Here is a 16,884-nt window from a genome sequence, read left to right as displayed (position 1 = left end):
GTGTTTAGTTGGAATCTCCTTTCTTGGAATTTGAATCCATTGGTTCAGGTCCTGCCCTCTGGAGCAGCAGAAAGCAAGCTTGCTGCATCTTCCATGCAACAGCCCTTTAGATTTCTGAAGATATTTGAAAACACGACTGACGGTCCAATTCAGCAATAACCTGTGTATTTACCTAGGGGAAAGTGGTGGCATAAAAGAAAACCTCTTAGGGCCTTGCCTAGCAATCATTTGACAAACAAAAGTGTAGAGAAGAGCCTTCATTCTTTTTTTTTCTAGGGTAAACTCACCCAAATTCTTCAACCATTCTTCATAAGGCTTGGTTTCCAGACCAATTAATTGATCAGTTAAAAGTCAGGTGTTTCATGAACTACTAGACAATCTTTGATCAGCTGACCATCCTGCTAAAAATAAATAGTGCTATGAGAGTGTGAGAGTTTGGGGGTTTGGAATGATCTGATGAGCATTAGCTAACTCACACACAGCATACCCAAAGTGAAAAAGACCAGTACTGCCAGTCACACATTGTTGTCTACATGGTTTATCATCATTTGTGCAAGTCAGGAGTGATAATCAAATTTTGAAGTGCCCCAGTATTTGTTTTTTGCAACTGTCGTGAGGCTGCAATGTCAGTCACTTAACCTTTAAAATCTACTGCTTTTTATTAAATCTACTGCTTGGGTAGAAAATCACAAGTATTCTGATTTGCACACATTTTTTAAACAAATCCTACCATGCTGATTCCATTAGGTATGGGGTCAGTTTCCTAAAAATATTGAGACCACCTAGCCAAGTTCTCCATCTGGTCACTGCACTAGAGGCTTACTTTATGAAGATCTGAAACAGCATTTGCCTGCAGTGAGAAGTGATAGTATTTCTCCTTATTTTAAATGTAAGTTACCTGAGATGTTTTTGATTCAGGGGTGCATCCCAATTGCTTTGAAAGCAATAAGGATACTATATTTAAGGGTTTTTTTTGGGTGGCGTGATGTTCCAGCTGCTTAACAGAGCCCAAAACAGAGCAGCTGCTAAAAGTTACTCCGGCTTTTGCTTTCCCCGTGTGCAACAGAAGAAGATACCTTGTGCCAAAGATGCATTCATGAATTATACATAAATGTGAAAGACACAAGGGATTATTGCAGGCGGGGTGCTAGGTGGAGGCGGCAGAGGAATTATGCATCCTTCCTTGCTTAGCCTTAGGCCAGAACCTGTCATTTGGATTTCAGTGCAGAACTTTTGGCTGGTCAATCATTGTATGTCCTTAGAGTGATGAATGTCAGGTTTCCTGACTCTCATAGCCCAACCTCATCAAAACTTGCTCACTCTTAGGGGCATTCACATATCCCCCCCCCACCGCATAGAAGTAATTTATCCAGTGTAGGGGAGGATGTGTATGCTGGTACTTCTAAATGGAATGCAAGTATCTGTTTTGCCAGGAGCACACAGGTCAGAAAGCCAACATGTGCAGTGTGTAGATTACCTCTGTGTGTGTGTGTGGGGGGGGAAATGTAATTTGCTAAACAGCCTTCAGTATGTGCACAAAGCAATAAGCATACACATATACATTTGCAAATCCTGTTGAATATTTTTCTGCCTTTTTAAAGGGGACAAGGGCCCCCTCACTCACTAGGATATACAGCCAGACCTGAGAAATAGGGATCTCATTTCAGTGAAGCCAGACCTCATTGATCTTTATATGTTAAATACATAAAACTCCAACCCCCCCAAACATATTTTCCACTATTTTGACTCAAAGGTGGAGCAAACCTTAACTGAGGATGGGGTATTGATCTAGGCTTGAATCTTCTCACTCTTCCATCTGATGCAGAACAGCGGGTTAGGGGGGCGCTACTTGAAAAGGGATCCCTCTGCAGCATTTCTACACTTTCTGCATCTTAACATCACCCCCCCCCACGACCCCAATACTTCCCTCCACCCACAGACCTAAGAGGTACCGGTAGGTCTTCCGCCTAATCCCATCCACCAAGGGGTTAACCTGGTTTGCCTAAGCTGCTGAAACGACTAAGGCGCTGGGATGGGAAGACGTGGGGCGGGGTGGGGGGAGAGAGATAACACTCTCTCCTGCTGTCAGTTACGCCCGAGTTTTCTTTGTTGCAGGATATTTGTTGAAGGATCTGTCTGGTTGGATTTTGAAACATTACAAAGCAAGGCCCCTCTCCACATCTCTTCACCCCACCCCGCTCGCTCCTCACCATTCAATTAACCCTCACCCCGATCTTCTTTCTCCTCTTCTTTTTCTATCTTTCACCTCTCCTTCTCTCACTCTAGTCTAACCCCCACTACCCCACCCTTCTGTCTCTAGCCCCCATCATCCCCCCACCCCTGGGACGCGAGACACTCCCTTGCAATCCACCGAATAACTCAGCCAGAGAGAGAGAAAGAGAGAGAGACAAAGGAGTCGGTTTATTTATTTATTTATTTATTTGTCTTTCCCATCCCCCCCCAACCGGCGGCTGTTTCGTCTGCCTCGTCCTTTCTCTGGGTTTTAAAGTGTGGGGAGGGGGAAGAGGGGAATCCCCGTCCACAAAAGCACAGAGTTAGGTGCAAAGAGGTGTATGTATAAACGAAATTGGGGTGTGTGTTTCGGATAAGACTCTTCTCCCCCCCTTTCCGTTGATGGAATAGGGAAGCCGCGGGGGGACTTGCTGAAACTGAGCCTTAGCCGGAGGGAGGAGAGAAAGTCAACAGTCGCGCGAGCCGGACTCGCTGACACCCGGAGAGAGCGCAGGGATCCCGCGGCTCGCTCCCTCGCCCGCCTCTGCTTTGCCAAGCCCAGTCGAGCGGGGCGGCGAGGCTGGAGGGGGGGGTAGAGGAGAGGGAGGGGAGGGGCGGGGCGGCACAGGTGGAAAAAGAGGTGGTGGTGGGGAGGAGAGAACGGCGGCGGGTCCGGCCCCCGCTTCCCTGCCCTGGGAGGTGGGGACGAGGAGGCGGGGCTATGCAAATGAAAGGCGGTAGAAGCCAATTGACTGAATAGGGTCTGGGTGCTCAATGTGAGAGGAGCGGATTTCGAGCGTGTGTGTGTGGAGTGGGAGGGTGGTGGTTTATTTTCTTTATTTTCTTTTTGCCAGGCAGGCGGGCAGGAGGCCACTTTCATTAGGCTACTATTATTTCTTTTTCTTCCTTCCTTCCTTTCCTCCTCCTCCTTCTGCCTCCTGCTCTCCGGGCCTGCAATGAGAACTTAAGGACCGAGTGAGTGCGGGCGGGGGGCGGGCGCGCATTTACGCTCGGAACAAGCGGCGAGAGACACCGCGAAAAGTCGATCCCGCTGCGCTCCGCGGGTGCGAAGGGAGTCCCATCCGGCTTGCCTGCTGCCTCTGGAAACCGGTTTGGCTCGCGTGTGGGTCGAGCGTCTCTATGGATTGGCGGAGAGATCCACTCGAGTCCTGAATTCCAAGTCCAGGATTCCGGAAGGTGCTGCCGACCACATTGGAGGAGCGGCGCCGGCCGCCAGCTTACTTTGACCAAAGAAAAAGAGGGAGGGATGGCGGTGGGACGCCGCTACCAGGACAGCTGGTGAGAAAATGCCTCTTTATTGTCAATAGATAGGGTTTTCGCTCCTTCCCATTCCCCACCCCACCTCCTTTTTTTTACTCTGGATCTGGGAGCAAGTACTTCTCTGGTCCTACCTGCGAGCAGCGACGTGACCTGTCTGTGGACTCGTCTAAACTGCTCTGCCTCCATCCCGAAAGATACGTCCGTGTGCGCAACGTGAGTTCATTCCCCCCTCCCCGTTTGCCCACGCGCCTCAGAATTAATGGAGAGAGTGAGTTCGGCTCTGTCAATGGAGCTGCCGACCTCCTCTGGGTCCCTGCCCAGCAAAGGTGTCACGTCGCCCCGTCTATGGAAGGGATCGAGCCGAGATGGGCGGGTGGAGAGGTCGGTTTTTCCCGCGGGGCGGCGGGCGCAGGTTCCACTTTCCGAGCCGTTGCTGCGTCGCTCTGCTTTCTCCCTGTTGGTGAGAGCGTAGCAGGAGTGCCAACTTGGCCCCGCGACCGTGGGTGCCCGGGGCCGTTGGTGCTATGCAGCGTGCACGGGCTTGGCACCAAAATTTGTGGGTGCCAGGCCCCTTCATGGGGAATTTTGTGGCTGCTCGGGCACTCGGGGCCCCAGGGGAGTTGGCACCTATGGAGCGTAGAAGGGGGTGATATTGTGTGTATAGCGAGAAGGGGGGGGCTAATGATCAAAGCTGAGGGAGGTGGGGAGCTGTTGGAAGCAGCGAACTTTCTGCGGCTCCTTCACATTCGCGGCATCCGGAAAGTGACAGCGGTCGGCCGGTCCAATCCTTCCCCCCCCCCCATCACTGTGATGGGAAAGTTGAGCAGAAATCCGGAAAAGTGGGAGTTGGTGGGGGCGGGGAGGGAAAAAATGTAAAACCCTGTCCGCTTTTATGCGGGTGAAATTATCTTTCTCCAGGGAGAAATGCCCGGGTCTGGTTAGAGCTTCTCCTTCCCCACCTCCCTTGCATAAAAAATCCCCTTTATAACAACCCTGTAGTCCTCGGGGAGCGAGGTCTCCAAGGTGCTCGCGACTTCGCGACTCGCCGAAGCAAGCGCAAGTCTCTTTCCCAGAGGGCGCTTCTGCTGTCTTCGCGCCGGTTCTCGGCCTGGCAGCCCTGGAGGACGGGTCGGGAGCGGGGCAGGTTTAAAGGCCCGGAGCCGAGGGCGCCAGAGCAAGTACAGGGAGACGCCTGGAGAAGAAGCGACGCCAACCTCCTCCAGAGCAGATATGGGAGCCGACGGTCTTCATGGGACCTTCCACAAAGCGCTTGAAACCTGCTTGGTATGTTTGCGCGTGTTTAAAAACGACTTGCGTGCAAGCCAGCCGGCTGGATCTTAAGCTTCGAAGTTCAGCCGTTTGGGTATAAATATGTTACAAAACTGGTTGAAATTGCGGTAGTGGTTAGTGAATCGCGCGTTAATTCTGGGCCCACCGCCTCAGCCAGGGGCCAGATCCCTAGGCGTGCCCAAAGTTGCCACTGCTTTCGTTGTTGTCCCAGGGCGCCTGTGGGATGGGTGCAGAGGAAGGGAGGAGAGACTTGGGTCGTTTTTCACGTGTGGCGCGCATAGTTACCTGGGAGTAAGACACAGGCGGAACCCTTCCCCCCCCCCCGAGGTTTTACTTAAGAATAACTCCGCAGGGTCGGGCTGCATAAACGCGCCACTGCATAAACGCCCCAGCCCAACTCATTGCTTTTTATTTGTGTGCTCCGTGGGAATATTGTTCGTGTGGGACAGAAACGGCAGGTGAGAAATGAAGGCTGTGCGCTGGGACCGGGGCGAGGCTTTTTATGCTGACCCAGCGTGCTTCGCAGACCGATTTAAGCCTCGCGTGTGAACTTGTGGTTAAAAGTCTTTTGTTTTGCTTAGTGTACCACGGGGCTGGAGAGGTTAGCAGGGCATAAACTTGAGGGAGGAAATGTTTTCCTTGGCTCCAGACTGGGAGAGGAAAAGTCGGGTCCTCTGCCGCGCCAGCGGTCTGCGAGCCAAGGTCTTTCTCTCTCCTTCATCCCAGCACGGACTGCTGAGGTGAAAGCTCACGCGCGCGCTCGGCTCCCGGGCCCGCCTTTATTTCTCCCTCTCCCCTCCCGCCGCGTGGTGGTTTCTTTTTCTCTCCTCCCGGCACACCAGAAGCTCCGCTGGGAGGGCGGTGGGCGTGGCCCTGAGCCTCGCGCCGCTCCTGCCAACTCTCCCTGAGGTAAAAACGCTGTGCGAAGACTGGAAGGCGGCCGCCGTCGATGTTGTTCGGTCGGCCGGCCTGCCCCTCCTTCGCTCGCTCGGCCCTCTCTTCTGCCAGCCCCGCGTCCGCTTCAGCGTCGCTCGGCTTCTTCTTGTGCCCGCGTAAAGCGCGCAACTGGCGGGCAATTAATTAATGAGCTCGAGGCCCGTGCGTTACTAGGGAGCCAAGGTACACACGCTCCGCTCTTCATTTTTGGGGGGCGATGACTTCCCGCGGCTTCAAGCGCCCGCGCCTTCGCCGGGCCAGCAAGTGCGAGAAGAGGAGCGCTTTTCACAAGTCGCGAGTGAGTCTCGGGCCTCTCGCGCTTGGCACGCGATAGTAGCTCGTGTGGAAGATGTGTGCGGGTGGGGGTGGCTTTTGTACTGCGAATGAGCATTCTGGGCAAGCGTAGGTTGCATATAGCCACCCTTCAGGACCGACTAGAGCAGAGTTGCTTTCTGAAGGTTCACTTGTGAAAAGCTGGACTGCCCACTCAGTTTAGGAGTTTTTAAGCTATCTGTTGATTGGTGAATTGATTAAATGGACATAATTTACATATGGTGAAAAACAGCTCTGAAGCAAAGGGGGGGGAGCAGCTTATGTTCTTTGTTTTTGGCTGGTGAATATGCCCTAGGTGGCACTATCACAAAAGAGGCATCCTCTCCTGTGTGTGAGAGGAGTGGAAATACGGTACCTCTTTTAAAGATGGTGTTTGCCAGGTGTCACAAAAAACAATACATACCGTGTTTCCCCTTTTTTAAGACACCGTCTTATAACTTTTTTTCCTCAAAAAAAACACACGGTGTCTTATTTTCAGGGGGTGTCTTTTTTTTTTTACGGCGCTACAAGACTTGGGTTTTGTGAAGGAAGAACTGTCTAGGGATAGATCCGCTCTGGGCGCCGGCGCTGGAGCCCTATCGGTTGCGAAAGCTGGCGCAGATTGCAACGTAAAAGAGGAGATACTCAAGCCGTTGCATTGGGATACCTTGCTGGAAAAAAATGGAATATCTCCCCGTTCGCAACGCTTTTAAAGCCTTCCCTTTGTCCCCTTCCCGAGCTGACTCTCCAAACATTAATGAACTCTCCCCTCCCTTGCCCTCCTCCCCTCTAAAGTGGCAGCCTGCCTGCAGGGACGATAAGGTGGGAAACCTCTTTGCCAAGTTACCATACAACAGTTAAGAGAGGGGTGCGGGCAGATGGACAGGTTGCCCTCCTCGCCACCCCTCCAGGCTCCCTGCGCTCCACCGGCAGCTGCTCTTAAGCAGTGGGGGCGGGATGTGATCGTGCCGAGGGATCTGGCTCCGGAGACTCTGAAGGGGGTGGCGTGGGGCTGCTTCATCCAGCAGCAAGCTCGCAACGCCACCCTCGCCGTCGCTAGGGCTGCCGAGGCTGGATCGCGCCCCTTATCCCGCGCCTGCGCTGCGCGCCACGTTTTGCCCGATCCGACCCTAACCCTAACCCAGAGAAACAGCGGGCCGTCACCTACGCTGCAGCGGGCCGTCGCCTCCGGCCGCTGCTCTGCCTCGAGCCATGCAGCCCACAACGTTCCGGCGGCGCAGCTCCCGCCGCCGCCAATCACCCCATTGCCGCTCTGGCACCTCGGGCCATGCAGCCCACTACGTTCCGGCGGCGCGGCTGCCGCCGCCAATCACCCCACTGCGCGGAGCACCGGATCGCGGAGCCGGTCTGCAGAGTCAGCGCCCAGCAACGCCGTGCTGGATTGAGGAGGCGATGCTCCATGCGGCGCTGCTGGGCGCTGACTCTGCAGACCGGCTCCTCGATCTGGTGCTCCACGCAGCGCTAATCAGTGCCGACCCGGCAGGTCGCCGGATCAAGGAAGCGGCCTGCCGGGTCGGCGCCCAGCACCGGATCAAGGAAGCTTCTCAGGGTGGTGGTTGGGGGGGGGAGAAAGAGGGAAAAGGTGTCGGCGGGGAGAGAAAACGCGCGAGTCGTCTCCCCTTTCTTTCCTGCTTAGCCGGCTTGCGGGCATTTTACAGGAAAAAACGACGTGAAAAGAAAAAGGCAACGAGCCCGGTCAGCGGCGTCTCCCTCCCTCCAACTCCGCCCCCCAAATTGAACTCCCTGACACCCCCCCTTAATTTTTGGCCAGAGGCGTCCTCGGGCCCCGTTCCCACCTTCGCTGCTGGGCGCCTGCAGGTAGACCTATGTCTTATTTTCGGGGTATGTCTTAAATTTTAAAAATCTTAAAAATCCTGCCATGGCTTATATTATGACTACGACTTAAAAAAGGGGAAACACGGTAGCAGTCTGTTGCCGGATAACCAAGGGTACCTTTTTAGTCAAAAGGTGTGTGTGTATCTGTTGATCTCTAGCCAATCAAATCAATTAAACAGTACTGTATAGCGCTAATCTAATAAGGAAACTTGAGAAACCAGGCAGGCGTCTGCTTTCTGGCTCTACCCTTGTCCTGAGCAGCCTCACTTCTCGCTGTGGTTTGGATGGAAGAGAAATAAGACTTAAGTGGAGGGCAGGGGTTGTTGTTATATGTGTGTATTTTGCATTTCCTTGGGTCTGCAATTCAAAACCTACAAAAGCAAGAACATGCAATTGAAGGAAAAATTGGTTCTCTTATGCTTTCTGTCTTGCACAAACAACATTCAGGGTATTTTCACTTGGGAGGCTTAAATTGGTGTGCTCTTAAATTGCTCTATTATAATGCAAATGTAAAACCTGCATCAGTTTGACTATACTGTCAATTTCTCTAACGCAGTAGATCCTATGTTAACAACATTCACATCTGGCAAAAATAAGGAAAGAAATACTTGAGCAAATTTTTTTAGTGTCACGTGACAGAATTTGAACTTAAAGGAAGTGCTTGTCTGCACAATGTACAGTTAACCTGTGGAAATTATTGTGATGCAACACTTAGAGGGCCAGCCATTTGAATAAATCAATATCCAAGCAAAGATTAGTCAATAGAAGATGCAAAGGACCAGAAACAGCTACAAGCCAAGATGGTCATGGAGTGTACTTTGCTTCCCAATACATAATTTAGGAAACAAACACTAAATGATAGGCCATCCTATAATGCTATTGTTTTTTATGCGTACACCCTAAAAGCATTTGAATTATGTCAGAGAATATATACTGAGTTATACTGATGATAAGTGGAATTTACAACAAAGTGTTGCAGTGCTCCTGTTCAGCCAGTCTTACATTCCAGGATACTCCATCCACCTCGCTTGTATCTCTTCCCTCCCCATTCAATATTCAGCCAACATTTTGTGGTCAATGAGCATGCTCAGTCCTCACTAGACTGTTTTAAGGTACCCATTTAGGATTTTTCCTCCCCAAAGGGTTTTTGTACTTCTGCAAACATTAAGGTTCCCCTGAGTCTGCTGCTACCTCCCTCTTGTGGTGGGTGGTGCTATTTTGTCTATGTAAGGATTTGCAGTTGGAGAGTGTACTGTACTAAACTTATAGAATTGGTTTTTGCAGTATGCCTAGTTTTTTTAAACTACACATGTCTTCAGGAATAGAGCTGTACAGATGGCATTGTGTAATCAAATTTGCAGATCAGCCAAGGGTATCTTGCTGACCAGTAACTTTGAAAAGTGAGGGTCCCTCACAATACAATTAATCATATGGCTGTAATCATGCAATTTGATATTATTTTGTCCTGCATTTCAAAGTGTGTGTGAGGTCTTTTTGTAGAGCAGTACAGGCACAGCAAACAAATGTGCTTTTCTATATACTATAACATTCACAGGCTAGTTTATAAGATTTTGATTTTTATATGGCCAGATATATCAGCAAGTATTTTAACCCTTATTAATTGTGAATCCCTTTTTATTTTTCTCTTAAAAACAAAACTAAAAACATGTATTACCCTGAGTGGCCTTGCTCCTAAAAGGCCATAGAACACATTTCTGCTACTTTATTCATGATGAGCTTGGTAATGTAAGAAAGTACTACATGCATATGTAAACAGGTAGGAATGTGTGTGTGACTTTAAACTGGTGGATGTTTCTCACATTTTTACTATTTCCTTGTACAGTTGAGAATAATTTAACATTGGGTGAGAAAAATACCATTAATGTAGGCAAAAAGAGACAAGAAAGAGAAATCTGCTCCCTTTTTCACTCCTAAATAGTCCTCAACTTAATCCAGCAGCATATCCCCATTCTTAATAAACTCATGGTAGGCAAAGATGTTTGGTTCCCCAGTTAAAGCAGGGATAGGAAACCTTCAGCCCTTCAGATGTTGTGAGACTATGACCAGTTATGCTGGCTGGGACTAATGGGAATTGGAATCCAACAACAATCACAGGTTCCTCATCGCTGACTTAAAATGATCTCAATTAACAAGGCTAGGAAAGACCCCTTCTGAGAATTTGGAGAGTTGCTGTCAGTCAGAATAGAGAATACTGGGTTAAATGGACTGATTGATTGATTCAGTATGAAACAAGTTTGCATACTTTATAATCAGCAATTTAAGAATAGGTGTCTAATAGACCCCCTTTTGTGTCTACTACAATTGTTAGAATTCTAATAATTATGCATGAATTTGGTAAGGGAAAGTGAATATGAAAAAGAAGAAGTACATAGATTTCTGCTCCTTGTGAATACCAACCCAAGAATGGACTAGAAGGAATAAAACATTCCAAGAGGATTCTGCCTGTCTCCATATAGTCCAGGGCAGGCATAGGCAAACTCGGCCCTCCAGATGTTTTGGGACTACAACTCCCATCATTCCTAGCTAACTGGACCAGTGGTCAGGGATGATGGGAGTTGTAGTCCCAAAACATCTGGAGGGATGAGTTTGCCTATGCCTTGTCCAGGGAGACACAGAAATTGGGCTATGGTGCCACTGAGGGGATCAGAGTCGCAGCTTAGTGTGCAGTGGTACCTCGGTTTACTTAACCTGAAGCGAACTTTCCCATTGAAAATAATGGAAAGTGGATTAATCTGTTCCAGACGGGTCTGCGGAGTACTTAAACTGAAAGTACTCAAACCGAGGCGTACTTAAACCGAAGTATGACTGTAGTTTGGTAAAGTTATTAACCCTGTGCCCTGACAAGAAGATATGGAAGCTTTTGCTGGCATCATTGTCCAGTTGTGTGCATGCACACATTAGTCATGGAGTTATTAATAATTTCTGCTGTATTCCTGATTTTTCTTCTTCTTCTTGCCTTTCTCCAAACATTTCCTGTTCTTTAAGCTCCTTTCTCAGGAGGCTCAGATGCATGCACTGACATTTACAAACTGAAACTGATCAGAGACCCCTCTCTTCCTGAACAGATGCACTAGGAGCCAGCAGAAGGGGTTCCCAATCTTCCTTTCCTTTCATTACGATCTCGGCTCAGAAGTGGCTGGAATAATCTCTTGTTTATTTATGGAGACTGAAAAGTGGCCGAGCTTCATATGTAAAAGGACCTCTGGTCTCCAAGTATGACACACTAGCTTTTCCCTAAGTCCACACAGTGACACATTCCATCAGGAGACAGACTGACACTTTAGAGCCAGGGAACACTTCTCAAGAACAGTACAGTATTTTCCTGATCGCTTTGCTTTTCTCTCCCAGCTTTCTGTTTCTCCTTTCTGCTCTCTTTTTCTTACATTCTCCCGCTCCCTCCCTCCCCCCCCTTCTCTGCTATTTTCCTTTGTTTGCCATCTCACTCACTCTCAATGGCACGCACAGCACCATCCAAATGCAATATTGGTATTTGCCAGAACTATTTCCCAAGGCCGGCGGGGGTTTGATTTAAATGCAGCCGATTGTAGCTTTTATTTCACAGGGTAATTTGGATTTTAGACATTCTGGTTCCAAAAAGAACTGATGTGTGCGCTGAGTGAAGAATCTCCAAAAGGGGATGTGTGAATGTATGTGGAAAGACAGGCAAATAATACAAATATTTACCTAGTGCAAAGGAAATTGCTATGATATATTGCCCCTGGGGAAATTTTAACTCCTGCAATTGTGGTGCATTGCCCACAGCCGAAGAAAGCTGTGTTCTCCTGGGGGCCCATCAATTACCCTAAACGTCCATAGAGCCAGTCTGGATTTGTTTGACTGATTCCAAGGATTTTCCTGTGAAATCCCTGAAGTTTGTTTCTGTCATTAACTACCACTTCCCTGCATCTCACCAGTGAACCAGAGGAGGCAGTGTTGGTAGCAATTATGCCCCCCCCCCCCCAGCATTCATCATATTGGAGCACACAGGGAAGTGCTTCCATAGGGAGCCATTGGGTCGGTTTTCCTTTCCCTAGTTGTGGTATGTGTATGTACATTTTACTGCAAATTGTTCTTAAGAATTTCTTAAGAAACTGGCTGAAGTGCTAATAATGTGTATGCAGTAAATTAGGTTTGAGGTTTTCAGATACCTTAATTGCAAGAAGAAACTCTAAATATTTAAAGGGGTTTTGCCTGCTCACATGTGCACACATTGTTTGAATAATTTTAGCATGCTTTATAACTGCATCCATATGTACTCTTAGTACAATAGAAACAGAACATGAGAAGGAGACCTTTGATGCATGCCTCTTGCCATCATCTTCCTGATGTGGTAGGGGGAAAGGATTCAAATCCTTGTGATCCATTCAAATGAGCATTTTAAGAGCTGGGAAAGGACGGGTTCCTTCTTACTGAACAAGAAAGAAGGGATTTTTTTGGGGGGGGGGGTGTGTCCAGTACGACTCCAAGGCTGTGGTTGAATGCCACATACTGAATCCAAGGGATCTTGCAAACTTCACAGGTTCAGCTGGACAGAAAAACTAAATGTTACCTACTGTCTGGTTGGAGGGGAAGATGATCAGCCTGGCTCCAAATTTTAAAATACAGTGGTGCCTCGCTTAACGAACGCCCTGCTTAACGAAATTTCCGCTTAACGAAAGGATTTTTCGAGCGGAGGTTGCCTCACTAGACGAATGCGGTTTACGAAAAATTCGTCTAGCGAATCGCGGTTTCCCATAGGAATGCATTGAAATTCAATTAATGTATTCCTATGGGCAAAAAAAAATTCAGTGCATTCCTATGGGATTCGCTAGACGAATTTTTCGTTATAAGAAAAGACCCGTGGAACGAATTAATTTCGCCTAGCGAGGCACCACTGTATGTGAAAAGTCCTGTTGGATCAGATCAAAGGCCCATCTATTTTTGAATGCAACAAGGTTCTCTCCATTTGAGATTCTCAGTAGCTGGTAATCAGAGACAAAATGTTTCCAGCACTGGAGGTAGAACATAACCATGCCTGGTAGTCATTTGAACTCTTGCCTGTGATGATAACACTATGCAGTTGCCCAAAAGGGATGGTAGAGCCGACAGATTTGTTGCAACGACTGGAAGCACACATCATAGTCACCATGGCATAGTGTGTTGGTGCATTTGCATTCAATATTATTTCTGTTGTTCTAATCTGCTTGTTAGGTAGCCTTTTCCGCCTGTTCCATCTCTGTAGACTGCCAACTTCTGCAATTTGCCCTATATTTATTCAGCTCCCCAATACAATAAGTCTTCCAGCTGGATGCATCTCAATGACATTGAATGTATATATATATATATCTTGTTGTATTAAAATTAATGAGAGTTTTTAACATTGACTTCTGAGGAAAGTAGTTTGCACTGAAAGCCTGCAGTTCCACTGATTAAACAGTTCTTCTGATTGCCAATCTAGGGCTCTGTGTTTTGTCCCATTTCTCCAGTGTAGCAAACTCTGAACTAATTCTTGTGAAGTGTTAATTTACGCTGATATAGTTAAGTATGATAAAATGGCGCAGGAATGGTTTGCAGTTATCCTAGAGCAGGCATCCCCAAACTGCGGCCCGCCAGATGTTTTGGCCTACAACTCCCATGATCCCTAGCTAGCAGGACCAGTGGTCAGGGAAGATGGGAATTGTAGTCCAAAACATCTGGAGGGCCGAAGTTTGGGGGTGCCTGTCCTAGAGTAACTGCTGTTGTAAGCATCCATCAACTGAAAGTGCAGAAAGCAGACAAATCAAAACTGTTCAGTTGCTGTATCATGTGTGACTGAGTGGACATTATCCAGTGGTATAAAAGACAGTTCCTCCAGAGAAACAGAGGGCCAAGGAAGCTATCTTTGGTTCATATGCAGAGGGACTCAGCAAAGGTGCATTGTGTATTAGAAAGTGGTATGTGTGTGTTGGGGTGGGGTGCCAGCTGAAGTGGAGAAAGCTGTATGTAACTTACACTTTGTGATGAATAAAGGTAATGTTTTAAATTCCACATAAACTATCCCATCTGATTTCTGGCTAGCCATTTTCACAGGGCCCCTGGCACTCTATTTAGGCAAGTCTATGTCAATTTTTTTCCAGCTCAGAGGCCCAGTAGAACCCAGCTGGTGGTACACACAAACTATTTTTTTTAAAAAAATTCTACTATTAAGAAAAATGCCTTTTGTCTTTATGTGTGTGTGTGTTTTAAATAATTAAGTACATATTTCTCCTGACTAGAAAGTGGAGAATGTACCATACAAGTCCTCTCCCCCCCTTCACTGCATTTCTGTGCTCAGCAGGAGGGTAAAGAGGTAGTACATCATAAGGGCTGCAGCCCCATCCTCCTCTCTTTCTCTCTGTAGGGAAGGGGCACTCTTGTGGGGGTGGAGAAGCCCCCAGTGGGTGGGCTGCTGGCTCTGACTGCCATAGGATAGGGCTATAAGGACTCTCTTCATTCCTGAGAGGAGACGACTTGATTACTGCCCCTCAATCAAACCTTGTTTACTTTACCAAATGAGAGCAGCATGTGAGCTTGTTAATTGTAGTTGGGCTTATACGGTCTGGTATTCATTCTTTCTGGAGGCTGCTCCAGCTACACTGTGAAGCTGATGTTCTGGTGGTAAAGGCAATGACCCTGGTTAAGAGTTCAGTCAGTGAAAAGATACACACTGTCAAAGTGTGCGTAAGAGTACCGCAACCAACTCAAAAAGTTACATTAATCTCACTTAAATCATAAATACTAATGTTATTGATGGATTTTTTTGTGTTATGTAATTATTCTCTATGCATTCAAATACAGAAAGCTGCTGTAACAAATGCCTCTGGGAACTTGCATACTAGCTAGCAGTGTCTGGACTCCCCCCCACCCCGCCCCTTCATTCAAGAGAAGAGGTGGGCAGAAGAGGAAGGGAGAATTTTCCATTCCAAATATATATCAGTTCTTTATGGCATGTGCTGCAGTTGTTGTTTTCTTTCTTTATCTGTTACCTTGAAGACAAAAAATATATATCAAAGGCTAAGAATGGTTCAGGGCTCAATGAAACCCAAATGAAAAGTTCACAAAACACACAGAGAGGCAAAGTTAATCCAAATAATTATGTGGAAGATGCTCTGAAGTGTGACATGTGCCAGAGTACCCTCAATATAGGGGAGTGTATAAGGCCAGCTAAAACCATAATGTTAAAGGAATGCAGAACAAGAAAGTTGAAGCTCAGGTTCCTGTGTGCTCCAGGAACCCCCAAAGATTAGCTCTTAGTCATAGGGTAGGGCTGATTCTCTCACTATTTTTTCTGCTGTGTGCACATTCACAATGAGAAATGTAACTTGATATAGGTAATCACAGCCATAGGTTTGCGTTTTGGATTTAGCATAGCTATCTTGCACTGTATAATGGGTATGGGGGAGGCACAATATATTATGAGCCCATTTTGATTGGGCCATACAGTATTCACTGCTGCAACAGTATTCTTCTCCCCACTCCAAAATTAGGTGTTCTCTCACCTAATCTTAATTTCAGAATTGCAATTAGGTTGATTGACAAAGACTGTGCACTGGGGAAATGGGCTAGGCTTCTGAAGGACAGACTGGTGAATTGTTAAACCTGCAAGTTTCTCCTCCCAAGGGTGGAGTTGAGCAGAATAATAGAATGACTTTTAACCAGAGAATTTTAGTTCATTTCCTGTCTCATAACTTGTTCTGGGGAATAATGTTTCTGTCTTCACTTTCCTATCTCTTATAGATTCCCTAAGAATTCTGCCTGGATTTTGGATTCACACCTCTTCCCACTATGCCCCTCGTTGGCTTTTTGCTTTGGGCAACCTTACTAATTGTAGGCTGGTGGCCATCCTACTCCAAGGATTACCTCTTTGCTACTCCAAGAGTGCAGCTCACTTTCAAAGGTAAGGCACAGTCACTATGTTAAATCGGTGTTATAGCGTAGTTGTGGTCTTACTTGTGTTATGTTTTCTGGCAATTAATGGCTTGATAAAAGTTCTGTATCCAGAATGCGTCTCTTGAGGGTGCCAAGATCCAGACCTGGAGGTTCTGTTTTAATTTCAGGTTCACTAGAGTGGCCACTCTATCTTTCCAAGAATGCTATTTCCAGCAGCAGATTTTCTTGGGATCCTAGCCACGATAATGAGCAACACTTTTCTGGAATAGGTTCTGAGAAGCCCCTGGGCTAGCAGCCTACATCAATCACACATGTAGTGCATTGCACTTCAGTGTCTCTCTCCATCTGGAGATAACTGGCCTTGCAGCTTGAGGAGTTTCCTCAGATTTTTTTAGAGTCAAGCACCATAGCTGGCAGTACAGACAGCAGATTGACAGCTCAGTGAACCCAAGCTGCTATGTGTGCTGAGAAGTTGGCAGCAAGTCACATATGAGCTTCCTAGGAGGGGACTGCAGTGCTGCATATGGATCTTCCATGCCGAGGAGGAAACAGGTGTTGGGATGACTGACTGTAAATCTTCAGGGCTAGCTGGCATGCGGAAATGATTGCCTGTGAAGGATACTGCATTGAATTAATTAATTGACCTCACAGGGAGGAGGATGCCTCTTATGAGTCTGATCTAAATTAGCCTTTTTGTCCTGGTACTGCTTCTGCTTGCATGCTCAATGAAGAGCAACACATGAGCAAACTTGTAGTAAAACCTGCATTTTTCTTTTACTGAGAATTTCCAAGTGAACTAACTGTGTGTTGCTATTATGGTTGTCCGAGGGAGTGGCTTAAATCTTGCAGAACTGGATTGGCACCTCTTTCTCCCACCTTCCTCTCCCATCCTATGTTTAACCTCTGGTGGGTAGGGACAAATCTGTGGGACATTTTATTCTTTATTTTACTCTCAATGACTGAATGTTCATATTCTTTTTTATGCTATTGCTTTGTTCAAATTCTGTCTTTCAAATATAAGTGGTTAGAAAATAGTGTTCCCTCTGTGCTGTATCACTGAATTGATGC

The 16,884-nt window shown here is 47.3% G+C and overlaps 1 protein-coding gene across 6 annotated transcripts in view; it reads left to right on the top strand.

The window, feature by feature from the left end:
• Positions 1-3,017: 3,017 nt before the first annotated feature.
• Positions 3,018-16,884, top strand: part of SEMA3F (semaphorin 3F) — a 127,532-nt gene continuing 113,665 nt past the window's right edge. For 2 of the 6 annotated variants that reach the window (XM_035105997.2, XM_035105991.2), the window contains exons 1-2: positions 3,018-3,531; positions 15,664-15,823. In XM_035105997.2, coding sequence (XP_034961888.1) covers positions 15,712-15,823 — 112 coding nt within the window. In that variant the 5' untranslated portion in view covers positions 3,018-3,531; positions 15,664-15,711. The other 4 variants (XM_035105993.2, XM_035105995.2, XM_035105992.2 and 1 more) reach the window with 4 other exon arrangements.

The sequence above is a fragment of the Zootoca vivipara genome, chromosome 2 (assembly GCF_963506605.1).
Source record: "Zootoca vivipara chromosome 2, rZooViv1.1, whole genome shotgun sequence".
NCBI classification, from domain to species: Eukaryota; Metazoa; Chordata; class Lepidosauria; order Squamata; family Lacertidae; genus Zootoca; species Zootoca vivipara.
Note: the sequence above shows the minus strand (reverse complement) of the source record. Positions and strands in the feature narration are given on the sequence as shown.